At 40.8% G+C, this 18,261-nt stretch overlaps 2 protein-coding genes across 8 annotated transcripts in view; both read right to left on the bottom strand.

Moving 5' to 3' along the window:
• Window positions 1–1,844: 1,844 nt before the first annotated feature.
• Window positions 1,845–13,090, bottom strand: ALDH8A1 (aldehyde dehydrogenase 8 family member A1). The gene is made up of 7 exons (XM_009095242.4): window positions 12,803–13,090; window positions 8,689–8,836; window positions 8,162–8,317; window positions 6,309–6,458; window positions 5,440–5,696; window positions 4,479–4,640; window positions 1,845–3,102 (listed from the first exon to the last, which is right to left on the bottom strand). Exons 1-7 carry the CDS (start codon window positions 12,938–12,940, stop codon window positions 2,650–2,652), a joined length of 1,464 nt encoding a protein of 487 aa, XP_009093490.1. The 5' UTR covers window positions 12,941–13,090; the 3' UTR covers window positions 1,845–2,649.
• A 2,243-nt stretch (window positions 13,091–15,333) lies between these two features.
• HBS1L (HBS1 like translational GTPase) overlaps window positions 15,334–18,261 on the bottom strand; it is a 59,624-nt gene continuing 56,696 nt past the window's right edge. For all 7 annotated transcript variants that reach the window (XM_009095246.4, XM_050972206.1, XM_050972207.1 and 4 more), the window contains 3 exons: window positions 18,039–18,139; window positions 16,980–17,124; window positions 15,334–15,998 (listed from right to left, as the gene is read on the bottom strand). In XM_009095246.4, coding sequence (XP_009093494.2) covers window positions 15,987–15,998; window positions 16,980–17,124; window positions 18,039–18,139 — 258 coding nt within the window. In that variant the 3' untranslated portion in view covers window positions 15,334–15,986. The remainder of the gene's footprint in view (window positions 15,999–16,979; window positions 17,125–18,038; window positions 18,140–18,261) is intronic.

The following is an 18,261-nucleotide window of genomic DNA, read 5'->3' as shown; positions in this document are numbered from 1 at the left end:
ACAGACATAAACAGGCTGACAAAAGATCTGAAATAGAACAGAAATAACCCTATGCTAATTGAGAGCTGTAAAGGATGGCAAATATATTAATACCTCCCCATGTAAGTAATCATCTCACACCAGTGAGATAATCTTCTAGTGTTAAACTGAACTGTACTCGCTCCATCAGTAAGAATTAACAGATGGAGCAACTCTTTGAGACTTACATAACAGTAATTAAACAAATCCTCCCAATGGCCACATGATTTCATGCTCAAGCCAGGGCAGTACACAAAAAAAAAGCTGTACTGTCATGTTGGAAAATTCCAGAAAATGTAGCCTGAAGAGCTCTGCAAGAGCCATCACCTCATAACTTGGATCAGCCTGCCTCATCCTCCAGGATATCCTCTTCACTGTTCACTTGGAGAGAGAGCAGAAAACTCAGAAACAAAGCAGCTGTAATAGACACCTTCATTATCTGTAGGAAGAAGCCCTTGGACTGCTCCATCTGTAAGATGAGACAGTTATCCCTACATGTTGCTGCACTGGAAGTCAGTCTGAATAAAAAACATGGGAAAGCTCATAGCTGTTGGTATATGGGAAAATTCTGTGTACCCACAGAGAGCTCCTGGTACAAGCAGGTAACCTGTCCCTTGGCACCTGCTTCACTGCCACAAGCACCAGCAGCTCCCTGTGGGACTGGGACCTAAGGCTGGAGGTAGGCATGGGAAATGCAAGAATTACCCATTTCTACTGGCAGGAAATGTCCCCACTGGGTAACACCCTCACATCTGTACATGTGTGAATGTAGAGTAATCTAAAAGGGCAAGAAATAGCAGAATGAGCAAAGTACTTGAACTGCACAATAACCATAGAAGGAAGGAGTCCTTCCTTCCATTAGAGGTGGAAAATGCAGAAAGGGACAATATTTTGTATCTTCACATGAGCTCTCCCTCCTGCCCAAAGTCAGCAGCAGCATCGGCACCAGCAGACTTCCCTTACCTCTCTGAGGTGCTGGACACAGGGATGATGGAATGGGGCTTGCCAGAAGTTCACCTCTGAGAAATCTTCACAGCCATGCTGGACAGAGGGCCACCACCTCCACACCCCACACCTGGGGGTCCTGCAGAGCTCTGTCTCCACCCCACCCACCACTCCACCTCTGATGTCTTGGGCCAGAATCATGAAGATGACACACAGACCTTTGTCTCCAGCTTGTGAAATACATCTGAAAATCTCCCATCACATTTAATGCAAAATCAACCCCTGAAAGAAAATTCATCTAATTAAACCTGAACCTAGACCAGATCCAGATGGGGGAAGCTATCCATTCATTTCTACTAATTGTGCAATATCCTATTTGTTCTTGCTGAAAATGTCTGCTCCCCATGTGCTCCTGTCACCCCCCAATTAATGAACTGTTCCACAGCTTTTTGGTTCTTGTGCTCTTCCAAACAGGATGAGTAAATAGAAAAGAAATCGGCAGAATGAAACACGCACTGATATAGCTGCTTATTCTCCTCCCAGCTGAGCAACTGGGGATTAAAAACACCAAAGCAAGTCTTCTGCTGCCACCACATGGTCATGAATAGATCTAGGCATTTTCAAAATAAAATGTTTATGCTTCTTCAGAATACATCAATTCCATAAGCCTATAATTTTTACATATTTCCTTAACACGCCTTCAACTGGGGCTTCTTGTACCAAATCCATCAAATGCCCACAGTTCCAACCTGGCTGCTAGGTCTGCCCTACAACCAGGTGGCATCCAGAGATGTGGAGGTATATCTAAGTCTCTCTTTTTGTTGAAGGCAAACAAGTTTGTGAGATACTAGATTAAAAAAAATCTCTGCAAACAAATGAAGAAGAGTTGGAAGTGGTTTTATATTTTGGCGATAAACATTTCCAACAGTTTGTTCTCTCAGGAGTAAATTCTAGGTTTTATTAATGAAGAGTTACACTGTGTGTGATGCAGCCAATATTTTCGTGCAGGGATGTAAAAACCACCATGACTGAGGTCTTGAAGTGACAAAAGGTTTTCATTTCAAAACAGTCAGAGAACAGGTATTAGGATGATTCAGCTCCCTACCATAAAGAAGGTTATAATTAAAACATTTATTGTCTCCATGAATATCAAGAGAATGTCATGACCCCACGGTTTAAAGCCACTTAGAGTAGGTTGAAGATAGCTCCTCAGGCTTTCAGTGTAGTGTAGTATCAATCCTGTCTGATATCAGTGAGGTGTGGACCACACTATGTAGAGTGAAAATGAGCTGATTCCCCTTTACAATATAAGTCTCACCACATGCTTGCTACTTTGTCCCTCAAGGTAATTCACAAACCAGAGCTACTGCCATATACTCTTTCTCCAATTTGCCTTAAAGGGACAGATTTTTGAGGCAGGAATATCAAAAATATCAAAAATATTAAAAAGGTGATCTGTAAGACAGGCAAGCCTTTGGATAGGTTGATTGTGGATTCCACACTGACCTTCTCATCCAACATGAAAAACTGACTTTAACATCAGCATTTGGGACGGTCATTCTCAGCTGTCATTGATATTACTTGACCAAAGCTCAAGAAAGGAATGGCCTGTATTCTAAGGAGCTATTTTTGGTAACTCATATTGCTGTCATTTATTTTACTCTAAAATACTTCTGTTGACATAGGTCAGTGCTTTATTGTGATGGTTTTGACCTCAGTGAAGAACTCATAGGAATCCTTTGCTCCCTCCCTGCCTATGCCTGAGGCTTTCATCCCACCAAATGGCAAGTTCAGGTCTCTCACAAGCCAGCAGTTGGTCCACACCAACCCAGACTGCAGCCTGTGTGCCACCCTGTGAACACGTCCCACATTGCTGGACCACACCGTGGCTGCCAAGCCGTACTTCACACCGTTGGCTCTTCTGATCACCTCCTCTTCTGTATCAAATGCTACCACACACGTCACAGGACCAAAGATCTCTTCTTGCATGCAACAAGATTCATCCTTGACTTCAGCAATAACTGTGGGCAACATGAAATAGCCTTTCTGGTTGCCAGGTGGGAGGGCCAAAGGATCCACTCCCTCTCCACAGAGGACTCTGGCTCCTTCAGCCTGGGCTTTCTTCACGTAGGTCCTTACCTGGGGAAGCAGCAGAAAAACATCACTGCTAAAGGACACCAAATTCCAAAGGTTCAGCAGGAGCCCCTGAACAACTCCAGCTGGAACATGCTGCCCTCTTACAATAGAGGGCAGCATTCCCTAAATTTTGTATGCAAAGCTGCGTATTCCTTGCTGAAAAAAGCAATTGTTTTCTCTTTCCTAACACTTACTAGTCCGGCAGAAAACACTGCTGGCCCTTCCCACTAAGTATTGTCAAAAGGGTAGGACCCTCAGTGAAAATACAAGTGGTTCCAGAACCTCCCTCCCTTCTCCCAGGAGCAGTTTGCTACGTATCCCATGCCATGTTTCACTCATTTACTCCAAGGAATCAGTAGTATTTTCCTGCCTCAAGGCAAGGCTTTTGAATGTTTACATGCCACTGTGATGATGAAGCCATGAACGCTACAAAAAATCTCATCAAAAAATGATTAAAGATGTTTCCATGGCTGCTGCTACCATAAGCTTGCTACCTTGAACACATGTTCTTGTACTGTTGATCCTCTTTCTGCTGTTCTGCAATTGTTTCCTGGTTTCCCTCCTTACAGAAAGACCACAGAGATACCACAGGACTTATCTTTTTCTTCTTTTAGGCACCTTGGTAGGTAAAACTTGGAAGTTCTCTGTGGTGCTACAAAGACCTGGAGAAGTGGATGCTGCTACCACTCTACTTCAGAAGAAGAGAACCTGGAGAACCTTCTGAGGCATCAGGGAAGCATATCAAAGGTCTGGCTTTCTCTCACTCTGTGGTTTTTCAGTCTGCTTCTTGCATCAGAGAGTTCTGGGATATAAACATCTGCTCTTCCTGAACTCTGACACCTTTCATTTCACATAGGCCTCTAAAGCAGACTGTGTCTAACTGTGCAGCATCTCAGCTGCTCTCCACACACAGACCATTACAAATTACTGCAAACAGTTCTAGGAAACTGTTTTGTAAAAGCCAGAATTTGCCAGAGTGATATAAAAATAAAACTTTTACCTTGTCAACTAACTTATTAGGTAAATTAGTGATCTTAGCAAATGCACTATTAAAATCCAAGAAAATGTTGTTGAACTCTTAGATTTGTGAGTATAAATTCAGGACTTAGAAGACACTTTATTTATCCCATTCAAACAGGAGGAAATATTATTTTAAATTATTTTTCCCAGGGAGTTTGATATTTTTTTCAGAGTAATCACACGATCCCAAGCCACAGGCAACAGAAACCTCATTAAAAAGATACCTTATGATGGCTTTGAGTTATCATCCCTCAGAGCTGATCTTGGAGATAACAAGATTCTTTCCCACATAGTCCTGAAACCACCTTTTAGCCCTCTAAAAGATGAGATGAAATCACATAAACTCCATGTAGCATCACCTTTTCTAGATGCTCTTTACTTATTAGCGCTCCCACATCGCTTGTAGGATCTGAGGGATTCCCAGTCTTCCACTTCTTGGCCTCTGCCACAAACCTCTTCAAAAACTCACTGTATATTCCCCTCTGAACAAAGATCCTGGAGGTGCAGAGACAGATCTCACCCTGTCAAAAAGAAAGAAACAAACTAGAAATCAACAATATTGGTTCATACTACATTGCACTATTGACATGTATTAGGAATTACAACCCAGTTCAATTGTGTCCCTGCATCCTTGGGAGTGCAAACTACAATAACCAGCACTGCAAAATGGGATTTTTTTCCAGATTAAAAAAAAAATGGAGAAGGAAAAGGCAAAACTGTATCAGTATCATGCAATCACTACCATAAGTAAATTTAATTTTATAAATTACATGTTTTCTTCTCCAACATTTTTAATAGGAAACATGATTTCCAACTCTGAATGATCTCTCTCCATTTCCTGATAATCTCTCTCTGATACCAAGCTATTTTTCTAACACCTGCCCAGATACAATTTCCTGGCTTTGGTGATCTCTCCTGAGGGTGGTGATGAGGGAAGAATAATGTTGTTAAAATTTTGGGGGAAGTTCCCTTATTTAATTCTAAGAAAACAACCAGCTCCCCACTTTCTTACTCAGTGGAACTTAAAGCAGCTGCTTCCCTGAGAGATAAGAAATGTACGTACTTTGAGAGGAGCAATAACACCTTGTTATCTTCTGACGGAGAGCACAAAGAGCCTTTTATTACTCTGTGTCCCTCCTGGTGGAATAATGAAACCTTTTTCCTAGTTTTCTACTTAGGATTTTCTCCAACACCATCTTGAAACAGTCCTTGACAATTTGAGATTCAGATCCAAAGGCAGGTGCAGCATGCACACAAACCCTCAGGCACACACCCCTCCTGCTGCCAACTGGGTTCATGTGTTACAGGGGCGGGAGGCACCTGGTTGGCAAAGCTGGACCTCACGGTGGTGGGGATGCACTGGCTCAAGTCGGCGTCGTCGAAGATGATGGCGGGGTTTTTGCCGCCCAGCTCCAGCGAGAGCCGCTTGCAGTGCGGAGCGCTTCTCTCCGTGATCCGCTGGGCCGTCAGCGTGCTGCCCGTGAAGGAGATCAGAGGCACCTCGGGGTGGCACACCAGGGCCTCTCCTGCCTTGGCCCCTGTCCCAAACACGACATTGACCACGCCAGGAGGCACCCCTGATGGGAACAAAGGCACACAGTCATTGTACCCTCCTGTCCCTCCGAGGGTGCTGCCTCACTTTGTGAAAAACACTAACCCTTAGCTTCAGGAGTAGCTGAAATGCACGTGTTGGACAGCTCTAGGGGTCATGGCTTAAATGATAAAAGCAGTCCCACTAATCAAGCCTGTCTGACATGAATCACCAGGGATGCAGTGTACGGTCATTCAGGGAACAAGCAATTGTTCTCCCAGTTTTAATCAAGAGTGCACCAAATACAGCTGTGACAGAGTGACACTAATAAGTAAAGAGCTCACCAAGAGCTGATTCTCACTCCTTTATTCTCTCATGGCTCCTGTGCTTGCACCACAGACTCAGGACATCTGTAAATGGACTGCAGGAGGGGCAAAAGTTTTCATCAGAAGATAGTGGAAAAAAATGAGCAACAGCTGGATTGGGGAGACAGGATAGTACGAGGACAGAGAAATCCTTTCGTTCTCCAGGGCGACATTCAGCTACAGCAGTCTTTCCTGGAGCCTTTAAATACCTTCTGGTTTATGCACTAAAAAACCTGGTGCACAGACTAGCACTTCCATTCTATTCCTGCTCCTTAGCATGCTACAGGACTTACCTGCTTTCTCCAAGAGTTGGCACATCATCCAGGCTGTGACAGATGTCATCTCACTTGGCTTGGCAACCACAGTATTTCCACATGCAATGGCGGGAGCTATTTTCCAAGTCAACAAATACAGTGGCAAATTCCAAGGACTGATTAAACCAGCTGCAAAACAAAACCACAAAGACAGGAGGTCAGTCTGCTGGGATACAAAACTCATTTCTCTGACCTCAAGAATTATATACACCAATTCAGATCTCTGAAGGGAATTTGGCCATGGCTTTTATTTCCAGACAATATGTAAAATAAATTTCCAGCATTTCTCACAGGGAGATAGTCTCTCAAAAGACCTGTGCAAATGATTCTAAAAGTGATCAGCTGAACTCTCTGAGTAAGTTTTGCTGCTTCTTTAGGGCAGAATCTTATATTCTCAGGAAGTTTTTTAGTGTTTTGCAGGAGCATCAATGCAAGGTTAGCCGTAACAATAATTTGCAACAATCGTCTGTGGTAAAACTTTGTGTTAGGAAAGAGCAAGTGAAAGTAATTATAGAATGGTTTGGGTTGAGAGGGTCCTTAAAGATCATCTGGTTCCAGCCTCCCAGGGACACCTTTCACTAGACTATGTTTCTCAAAACCCCACCCAACCTGGCCTTGAACACTGCCAGGGTTGGGGCATTGTCCATTTCTTCAGGCATCCTGTACCAGTGCCTCATCACCCTCCCAGTAAAGAATTTCTTCCTAACATCTAAACCTACCCTTGCTCAGTCTGAAGCCATTACCCCTTGTCCTATCACTACATGTCCTTGTAAAAAGTCCCTCTCTCTTAAGCTCTCTTGCAGGTCTCCCAAGAGTTTTCTCTTTCCAGGCTGAATGTGCCATTTCAGATCATATTCCTGCTTTCTCTTGCTCTTTAAAGCCGTTTTTTATTTTTCAATTTTAATATTAAACAAACTCTGCATAACATACAGTACACATTTTCCAGAGAAATTTTAGTCTAACTTATGAGTGCCAACATTTATCACTATATAAACTGTTGTTCCCATGAATTGCTGAATGACCAGAATTATTTTCAGTCATTGCCTTTAGGAATATTTTCAGTTTACATATTAATAGGAATTGTAATTTTCACGTCTGACTCCTTACAAAAGCCATGGGATTTCTTTCTGTTTGATGAAGCAGATTGAGGGAAGGACTTTTCCTTATGAGAATAATTTTACCAGAAAAAGTCATGTTCTCCACTGCTCAAGAAAAGTTTTAACAGGGTCCTTCCTCTAAGCTAACCAATTTTATGTTTTAAGTAATTGAAGTGTAAATGTGGAGAACTCACATATATTTAATGTTAGATGTTATTTAGACTATTATGTATAACATAACCTAAAAATGAAATCATTACAACATTGTTACTTGTCAGCTCAGGACAACCACTTTATTTTCTGAAGCAGCAGCAGCATCTAGTGGCTGAGTTCAGCAACTCCCCAGCGAGAGTGGTTTCTTCATCCATGTGCACTGGGGCCACAGACTACTACAGCTTTCCCAAAGGAGAGGGGGATTCAGTCTTCCCCGCTGGAGCAGGAGCTCAGTGCTCTGCACATCGCACTGACCCACAGCTGTAATGCTCACCCACAGACACACAGAGGCAAAACACAGGAGAGACTGTGAAGGTGAGAGCAGTAGATGAAGCTGTTTTAGGTATGCAGTCTTTTTTCTTTTTTTTGCCATGAAGTCACATAACTGAATTTACATGGAGCTGCTGATGCTTTAGCAGACAAGCCCATGTTTAGCACATGACTGAGATAATAAATGCTTTCAAAAACTCTTTGATGAGCCCCTAGGGAGGCAGACTTTTCAGCACGTGAGGATCATCATACCAACTCCCACAGGTGCCCTGGAGGTGTAGTGCACACAGCCCATGGCCGGCATTTCGGTGCACTCTGTGACGTGATGAAGGATGGAAGAGGCGAAGAACCGGAAGTTGTGCACAGCCCGAGGGATGTCCACTGTCCTGGCAAATGTAATCGTTTTTCCTGAAACAAAAACAAACATTCTGTCATCATGGACAGAAACATTGCTTTACAGTCTGCTCTCAAAGTTGATTTGTGTGTCTTTTGGGAAATTTCTTTTGTCCTGTGCCCAAAGGCAGCACAGTACAAATGGAGTCAATGACAACAGCTCCCCTCTAGTAATTCCAAATATCTGACAACTGAAGTCAAAGTCGGTAGTTCCTAAAAGCAAGAATCACCCAGGAATCCCAAATCCAAAACCTCCTCAAGGTTCATGCACATCTACTCCAATTTGCTCCAACAGTTCATACTATAAAAAAAACCAAACATCCAAATCCTCCATTTCAATATTCAGCAAGGCACACTTATTTGAGATCAACAGTTCCAGTTCTTACCCTGATCCTTTGACTCTGCTTGTGCAAATGCTTCCAGGTCATGTTCAATCAGGTCTGCCAATTTGTTCAAGATTTGAGATCTTTCCAATGGACTTTTTGAGGACCAAATTGGGAAGGCATCTTTGGCAGCTTTGACAGCAGCTTCCACCTAAAAAAGCAAAAGAGGGATGGTGAATGCTAATGAAAGGCTTAAGAAAATATTAAACACATAGCAGATAAATTCCTATTTCAGAGAGTAACAATCCAGACCACATTGCTGGGGAGATGGCAATTCCTCAAAGCTTCTCCATTGTTATCAAGTCACTACACCATAACTCAAGAAGTGTTACTGAAACAGAATATCTAGAAAAGAAACTTCCACTGGAAATCTTGTTTTTCTCCAAATTACAGCAACCTGTGGGCCACCCTCCAGGCCTGGAAGAAATGCTGGAATGGTCAACTGGCACCAGCAGGTGCCACTGGCCAAAACAAAAACAATCTTTTTTCTCATGGAGGAAAGAGCAAGAATCTCCCCAGAGCAAACACAGCTTCAGTTTAAATATGCACAACCCTTGCAACACCAGGCTTCAGCCACAGCAGGCAGTGATGAAAGTAAGGGGCTGGATGCTCTGCCAGCTCTTAATTCCACCATTTGGTTCAAGCAAGGACTAAGAATATATTTAGGGAATGTTCACTGAGGAAAATTTTATCTTACCTGATCACAGCTAGAAAGCCATTAATGCCCTCTCAGGAAAAAGAAAAAAGTTCCTTTTTCAACTCTGGGAGTTTAGTCAGTTCTCTTACCAGACACCTAACAAAGCCTACAGGTAAGAATCATTAAATGCATTTATACAGATACACAGCACTCCTATCAGTATTTTGCTTGAGATGTACATGATTGCTGCATGGTCCTTCAGCCTGACATTTCTGAACAGTGGCAAATTACCAGCACTTTTCTGAAGCAGACCTATCTTCAAAGGATTAAAATTCAGCAGAAGGCTTTCTGTCCCATCAGTCATTTCCTCTGGACTCTTCAATGGAAGTTACATGCATCATTCATCTGTTGATTTATAACAGTTCCTTCTTCATGTTTACCAGTCTCACACTAACTAAAGATGGTCATCAATATCCTTCCATATTTTAATTAACTGTCCTATTTCCCAGCTTTTGCTTCCTGTGTAACACTTATGTCATACTCCCATTATCTAATATATGCATCAAAGTGGTGGTTTAGTCAAAACTGTCTTAGCTGAGTTCCTAAAATTTTGCTCATATAATTTCCTCAGTTTTGCCCAAATCAATAACTAGTAGGATGCTGATGCAATATTGATCAGACCATTATGACCTCTCTGAATGTTGCCATATTGCTAGTTCCCATGAAGTCACTGAAGGCTCCTTTCCACCAATTCCACAAAACTGAGTTCTGAATTTGTTCCTTCAGATTGTCACAGGTCTTATAAAAACCATCACAAAATAATTTACAGATATTCCAAAGACTTTTTACTAATGAGGGCACAGAAGTTCAAGCAAAAAAATAAAATCCATCTACCCCTTCTCCTTCACCCTCCCACACACATCAGAATTTATGGGCACTGTAAAAATAACACCCGGAGTTTGAAAGCCAGAACACCACCAGTGCAGGGGGCAAGGTGGGAAATTAAACCAAAGTGTAGAGTCACATGGATCACTGGCCAAGCTCAGACACCTGGACTCTTCTCTTTCGACTGTACCATGGCAGCAGGCTGTCAGCCACTGAACAGCTGAAGCTGGACCAAACCAGGCCTGGGAAAGAGGAACTGCAGCTTCCTGAGTGAGTCCAGTGCAGATGCCAAGCTAGCCTGAAAACGTTCACCCTCTGTGAAACCATAGCACCTTCACTAATTAACTTGTTCTTCCACCCTCCAGTCCTGTGCTGCTCATCTGTCCTCTTCTCTGTGGCCTTTTCCACCTGGTGCTGCCAGGAGAAGAGACAGTCAATACTGTCTGCATTTTTAACCCTTCAGTGGGTCTAGAAGAAGGACAAAAATATTGCTTTTTCACAAACAGCAGCAGAGAAAACTAGCAAAGGAAGGGATTAAGTGCCAGTAGATTTATCTAAGAAAATATAAGAGGGAAAAAGGAGAGAGATTTGTAGAGAAGAACTAAGCATACAAAGGTTAAACAGTTGCTTAGTTTGACTAGCAAAAACCAGCAAGCAAAGCCACAAAGAAAACATGCATAAGAATTCAACTATGAACTCCTGTGTCTGAAACACTTCCTTCTGCTTTCCTCTTCTGCATGAGACAGACACAGAGAAACAACACACAATCCAGACCCATCATAAAAGGTTGCTATCAAAACACCCCATGCTGAACATCCCTCAGGACAAGATGTTTGCTTTTTCAGGGGATGATGTGCAGAAGCCAGGTTCTTTAAAGAGAAATGTTTTTAAAGCAGATATTTGCCAGCACTAATTAGTCCTCATCAGCCTGTCTTTTGGATATACAGGGCACCTGCTAGTCTTGCTGTGGTACTGCTATGCAGAATTTAAGATATCTAGCTAGGGAACAAACTAACCCCTAGAAAAAAAAAATACATTCAGTGTTTTTTGGCAGAAAGTGGCTAAAATGGCCACAACAGCCAAGCTGGTGTTAAACTCCAGGGTCAGCAACAACCTCACTGTCTCCCCTTGTTTCACCTGAGTTCCCAGAAAAATGTACCAAGATAATATGCAACTGGACATTGAGCCTTGCTAGAAACCAGCAGCCTGAGTCCTTTGCTGAACTCTGGTCTAGATGCTTATTTGGTATCTCTAGATAAGCTCAAGTAGTATGTGATTGCATTTTCTTCAGCATATTCCATCAGCCCCCAGTGGATGCCAGCTCTGCAGAACACATCCTTTTTGTACAGTTGTCTAAAGGCAAGACTAAAGCACTCACCAAATTTACAGGTCTTTAAACTGGGTTCCCATTGCTACACACAAACACTGACTCAGAAAGCTGAAAGATAAAAGCATTGCTCTCAGGATGCTTGAACTGTATCTCTAGAGTGACCAGCAGCCTCTGGCATTCTCAGATCTCTCTGGTTTTAATTATTTTGCAAATGAGTGGACAGGAAGCTTACACAGACATATTCCAACAAACTCAACCTGTTAGTCTTTAACCCTTGGTCATCAGCATCTAACAAATATTTACCCAGTTGAAATTACAGTGCAAAGGTTTCTGCTGAGAGAAGCTGTCAATAAGGCTGAAATGCAAGCAAGGTAGTAGTCTGTTTTAAAAAACATTTTCAAAATGCTGTCCATATTTGACAATACAGTGGACAAGCCCTCTGTGCTATCCAAGCTTGTCCAGTCACTTTCCTCTTCACGAAGTCCGAAACACTATTTTGGACACAGACTTGAAGGTCCCCTATAAAACAGCAGCAATGAAACTGCAGCTCCCCTGATGAACATCATTGCCCATCCACACCTGAATATGTACAGTGCTCCAGGAAACATTCCCCCCTGTAGAGAGCACAAGACCAGGAAACCCTATGGATGCAGAGGACAGGGTATGTCATAAGGAAACACACTCATCACAACCACTGAATATCCAACTGCTAGTATCAAAACCAGAGAGGTCTGAAAGCTTTTTACCATTTTCAGAGAAGAGACAGCAAGCCAAAAACCTTTTTAAATGAAAACTGCAAATCATCAAGACACTAAGGGAGAGCAGAGTTGCATATGGTGCCTCTAAACTTATTTACAGAAACTATCAATAAACACTGTTCTCACAGATTGTTTATATTTACAGTCTGTCGGGGTGTTATTGTGAACTTATGCACAAGGCATTTCCCACCATGTGAGCTGAAGGAGCTCCATGCAAGTTACTGAAGGAGCTCCCTGCAAGTCACTGAAGCTTTATTGATTCACACCAACTTAGAATCCAGACCATAACTTTCTAATAGCAAAATGTAAAAAAAAAAAAAAAAAAAAGACAGCATTTGCTGCCGCAGCAGTGGGTTATGCAATACCACAATATAATCAAGAATTTACTTATTTAAGCATTGGAGTCATCATTTTTCTTTCTCTCACCTCCAGCCTCTCTCACTTAAAAGGTTATTGTTACATGCATTTAACATTTTTCACTTTTTTGTACACATGGATAGTACTCACCTCTTCTTTGCCACTGTCTGGAACCCTGCAATAGACATCTCCGGTGGACGGATTATAGGAGTCTATGTAGGAGGAACAAGGAACAAATTTGCCACCTATGAAGTTTTCCAGCACTAAGAGAGCCTTTGAGTGAGCCATTGCAGCCTGCTTGCTTCACCTGTGATTTTTTTCAACGAGGCATCAATTTAGATTAGTATGTCTGTATGTATTTGCACAGTGAGTCTGAACTCCTCCCCCATCTCTAAGTCTTCCCTGCACCACTTGTTTACAAGTGGGAACAAACCCTGGCAACACCGGCAGGAAAGAGCAAAGGGGAAAAAAATTAGTATTACTCTAACACCTGGTTCTTTTCTAGGACTTGAAGCAAGGAGGGAAGAACAGCACAGTTGCTGGAAACCAGCTTTTCTCATCTGTAGGAAATGAAGGACTGAAAAAAAGAGAGGAGAAGAATGGTTTGACAGGGGAACTTCTACGTGTAACAGTTTTTGATGTTACAGTTTGAAGATATTTTGCAACAACTAAACAAAATAATTCAGCACTCAAACATCTGGCCAGGAACCTGCTTCTAAGAGTCAACAGACAACAGACATTCAAGACCAGCATGTCTGCAGCTCATGTTCACTGTTCAATCAATACTTTTCCTTGTATCCCCAAAACCAACGCACCTATCAAACCAAAAGATTTTAAGTGCTAAGAGACTCTTTTCCAACAATATCGCCAAACATCAAACAATACAAACAGCTGAGTGACCCCTCAATTCAAACAGTTGAGAAGCACAGTCCTACCTGGTACACTCTTATATGTTGTCAGAAATTCATTAGGTTTTTTCTCCCAAAAAAACAAGACACTGGCTCTCATGCTCTCCCTCCCATAGATATTCCAGTGGAAGCCACCTTACTACAGAGAAGCCTTTTACATATAATTAGCTTTTCCATTTTTTATAATTAACTTCCCAAGAACCTAAACTGACCAGTAAGAGTTGTGTAAAAGACATTTCTTCCAAGACATGCTGAGGATTAAAATGCTTGTTCTCCAGAGATATTCAAAATACTACACCCAGAGAGCAGTATGGTCTCACCAGGAGATTGTGAGTATCTGAGGAAGATTTTGCATCCTAGACAACTGCCAAACCATCAAGTTTCACATGGATCACATGCAATCATATTTTGATTGAAGAAAGGTGATATGCTTCTATTGCACAACAACAGATCATTTATGCTTCAACCAAGTGGCACCTCTGGGCAGAGTTCAAATCTGTGTTGAAAGGCAGAGCAGTCAAGTTGAAAGTGGATTATGTAATACCTCTGCTTCTCCCAAGCTGCAAACTGGGAAAGCATGCAATAGCTTTTCAGTCATCACGGAAAAGTGAGCCTCAAAATTTAATGCAAACATATGTGAGAAGAGTTATCAGAGGTTCACCCTGTATTACACTTCCTTGTCCATAAACAGTAAGGAATTTATGCAAGTCTTAGAACTGAAGACTGTAACTGCCCCCTGACTTAAGGGCAACCTAAACATTTTCTAAGTTTGAAGGCAAGCTCAAGTGGAGGCGACTCAATGCAGGAGCTTGGCAGTATAAAACTCTGGAATCCAACAAGGGCACCTAAACCTTCACAGTGGCATGTTGAAACTGGTAAATATTTAAGTGCAACTTTTGGTCTATAAAAAGACATAACAAATAGTGGTAATTCATAAACTTGGCAGTAACAATTTTCAGGTATTTCAGATTCATAAGCTTTTACAAAAGTAATTTCCATATAAAGCATTGCTGAAACGTCTACAAATATCCATGCAGTCAACAGAACAATTCATCAATGTGGTCAAGGGCAGGTAGCTGCTGAACTGGGGCTAAAGAACCTAAGCACAAAAAAGTTACCTACCAAAAAAAATCATGTGGGAAGAGTAGGTACAGACCATACAGGACTGTGAACTAACTAACCACTATAGCATTTTTGTGTTCTTCACTACTTTGGACACAGCTTTATTTCAGTTTACCCCCTAGACCAATGCTCTGCAGTGAGTGCTTCAGTTCCTGCCTCCCACTACTAACTCCAGGCAAAGGTGAATTGTCTCCAATCTGCACTCACATACAGGTCCTGAAATACCTGAGGTCCTCTCAAAATTCCCACCAACATCACTTGCCAGTTGTAGGAAAGTGTGTCTGTCCTGAGCTGGAGGTGGCAGAAGGACCCTCCTTTCAGCTGGAAGGTCTCATCAGCCCCATTACTGAAAAGCAGGAAGGAGCTACAGGCGTAAGTCAGCACAATTTGGCTTTAGCAGACACCACAAGATTAAACTGTCAGCCTGTTTTCAAAAGAGCACTAAGTCTGGATAAAAGAGATGTGTATGTGCAGTGGCTGCACTGACTAACATGAGAAAAACTGAAATTATTTCTTCAGAAAGCCAAAGTGGATGCCAGTTTCGCATTTTAACTCATAAGTTTACTCTGAAACTTCTCAGTTATAGTAAGTAAAGAATGATTTAACATAATTTAGGAGTGTTTAAATAACAAAAGATGAGGGAGTCAAAAGTGCTCAGACAAATTTATTTTATTACTCTCACTGTTTAAAAAATAAAATTAGCCAAAGTTGGCACAGCTTCCACTACACAGCAAAAGAAAGTTTCTTTTTTCTTAAATAAATTTTGGGACAGGGAAAACAATCCCACAATAATATTACATGCCATTCTCTTGAAAACAAGGTAAATAGGTTTTTTTTCCCCTGAATATGCATTCAACTCAAACCTAAAAATATTTTAGACCAATAAAGTTACTTTACTGAATTAATGTGCAGCAAAAAAGCAATCAAAGAAAATATGTAAACAATTTGTGTCTGGAAGTAAGAAGTTTGTTTCATGATAATTCATCATCTTTTTCTCTAATTCAGCTTTCTAATATTTTTCCATCAACTTCTCTAAGGGTTAAGTTCCACATGGAGAAACTCATAAGATTCTTGAGATCAAGAAGTGCAACACTTGCAGTTCCTTGTCAGTTGGCATCTTGTTCTGCAGCAGGAGAGACTGATGAAGGGATCCCCAGATGTCTCACACAGTTTGACTTTTGTCACCACCATCTTCTCCCCAGTTAATTGCACTTGTTCCTTCAACTGAGATAACTGGATTCTTACACAGAAGTTTGGATATCTGACTGAGTTTTGCTTGGACGGTGGAAATTCTGTCACCACTGTCATTCTTTAATCTAAAAATATAAGCAAATGGAAAAAAACCTTTGGTGAAAAATTAAGTACTAAGTGTAAAATGATCTCACTGTTTTTCAGTATTATATAGTTGTGGAAAAAAAGAATTCCTTTTGCATTTAAATTCTTGGAACAAGAAGACAAGTACGAAAATAACAATTCCCAAATAACATCAAAGATGTTCTAATTCTACAAAAATTAGTCTAGCTCTAAACATTGCAGATCTAAATAGAATCTCACTCACCTCAACTTAAATTTAATGAAAAATGGGTTCAATCCATCCATATTTCTGGATCTTATTTAAGACCAGGCAAACTTTTAGGAGTATTATACACCCATAAGACCTCTGACTGACCTAGCACATCATTCCTACACATACATGGAGAAACCAGAAAAGCTCATGCTCTAATTCTAAGTTTTGACATTAAATGACTCAGCCTTCAGTTCTCAGTACCAGAACTTGATTAATGTGCAAGAATTTTTAAAGGGACAGATAGAAAGACATTCACATTTTTTGCTTCTAGTAGAAGATAAAACATTTATGTTTAGTCCTACAGTCTTTGCTTCCTCTCGGGAAGAGGAAGCTTCCTTACAGGATCAGAAAATGTTTTTTGGCATCAGTAAGAATCAAATGTACAACTGTCCTTAATTTTAAGAGAAAAAGACCTTGGACTCAACCCACACACAGTTAAAATGGCCAACACTTCTTATTTACAAACTGCTTCCAGAATATTCATACAAGCAGATGTCAAAAAGACTGATGCATTTCAACTCAAGGAAAAAGAGGGGAAATTCTAAACACGGTAATTTTTACTCCTAGTAAATTAGACAGAATCATGACAAATTTTCCTCACATCTTGCTGAAGTATTGTCTCTTTTTTAGCAGAAAAAAATCCACTCTTTGGGCTAGAGGATGTAAAACAGGTCTTAACTGTAACACCATTTCTCTGCAGTACAGAAAGTCTATTACAAAAATGCCATACCTCTGTAACAACTCCTGCAGCAATAGTGGAACCACTGTAGCGTAACATAAACCTCCCCAGCTCTTTAAAATCTTTGTACAACTCTAGAGCAACAGGTCTTTGAGTTTGTAGTTCTATTAGAGCATTCTGGCCTTTAGCCAAGAACCTGCAGGTAAAAAAGCAGAAAACTCTATTAAAAATGTATGCACGGATAAATTAAGAAAAGAACAATGAATAAACAGGAAAAATCATTTTAGAAAGCCCAGAGTACAATTATCAAACTTGATTTCGATTATAACCCAAGCCATGAGACTGAAAACTCATTTGCCTGGAGTACACATTTTAATAAGGCATCTAAGTTTTCTTCAAAAACTTCTTGGCACTCACCCCAGCATTTAACAAATTGTTTTGCAGCTAATTATCTCATTAACACCATGTTTTTTCATGCCATGTGGAAATCAAGTCTTGTTTCTATCCCACAGCTAAAAAGCCCATTCATTACTTTGTAGAAGTCTGCAACAGTTTCAGCCCTAAAATTTCTGGAAAAGGATTATTCTGAAAATGTTGTATGTCTCAAATATCATTGCTATATTATTTTAAAAACCTTATTTTAAATAACTAGAGGGCTGTTACTGTAGCTGTATGGGAAGATTCCCTAAATTTCTTTCGCACTGACCCATTGTCTAGTCAAGCACGTTTTAGGCAGTTAGCCATCTCCAGAATTATAAAAGGATCCCATGCTTTAACAGTAAAAGAAGAATTACTGTTAATAAAAAAAAAAAAAAGAGAGGGAGAAAAAAATCCTTTAAGTTAAGCACTGCTGATCTAGGATTCATTCCTAATTCTGCCACGTGACCTTAGGCCTAAATCACTGTACTTCTTAGGTGCTCTGCAGTTATCAAGAGGGCAGGAGGCTTTTCAGTTTGCAAAGCACATTGAAATCCAAACATGAAACCAACTAAAACAATAAAAGCATATTCTTATAACATACAATTGATTCATAGTAGAACCTGTTTGATATACTGTGTATTAAACATCAACCCATTTCTTGAGTAATTATTAACTATTCATAACACTTACTTAGGTTTTTTCTTTGTCACTTCACCAGTACTTTTGTGCAGGACACTCAACAATCTTGTAATAGTAGCAGGTTCACTTACTGTTTGATAGTGTAAAAGCACCTGAAAATATTTTTTGCAGTTATTAAACATCCTACAATAATCAGTAATCCTAGGTGCTAATAGCTGAAAACTGCAGCTGGTTTTAAGACTTATTTTTTTTTAAAACAAATACTTATAAAAAA

This window comes from Serinus canaria, chromosome 3 (genome assembly GCF_022539315.1).
Source record: "Serinus canaria isolate serCan28SL12 chromosome 3, serCan2020, whole genome shotgun sequence".
Classification (NCBI taxonomy): domain Eukaryota; kingdom Metazoa; phylum Chordata; class Aves; order Passeriformes; family Fringillidae; genus Serinus; species Serinus canaria.
This window is presented reverse-complemented; position numbering and strand designations above follow the sequence as displayed.

What these genes read in the sequence shown, in the direction of transcription:
- ALDH8A1 (XM_009095242.4), bottom strand. Translation starts at nt 12,940, where the DNA reads ATGGCTCACTCAAAGGCTCTCTTAGTGCTGGAAAACTTCATAGGTGGC. An exon ending in GGTCCAGCTTTGCCAACCAG is followed by an intron (nt 4,641 to 5,439) that starts GTGCCTCCCGCC and finishes TCTTTTTGACAG; the next exon opens with GGTGAGATCTGTCTCTGCAC. An exon ending in GTAAAGAGCATCTAGAAAAG is followed by an intron (nt 3,103 to 4,478) that starts GTGATGCTACAT and finishes CTGCTTCCCCAG; the next exon opens with GTAAGGACCTACGTGAAGAA.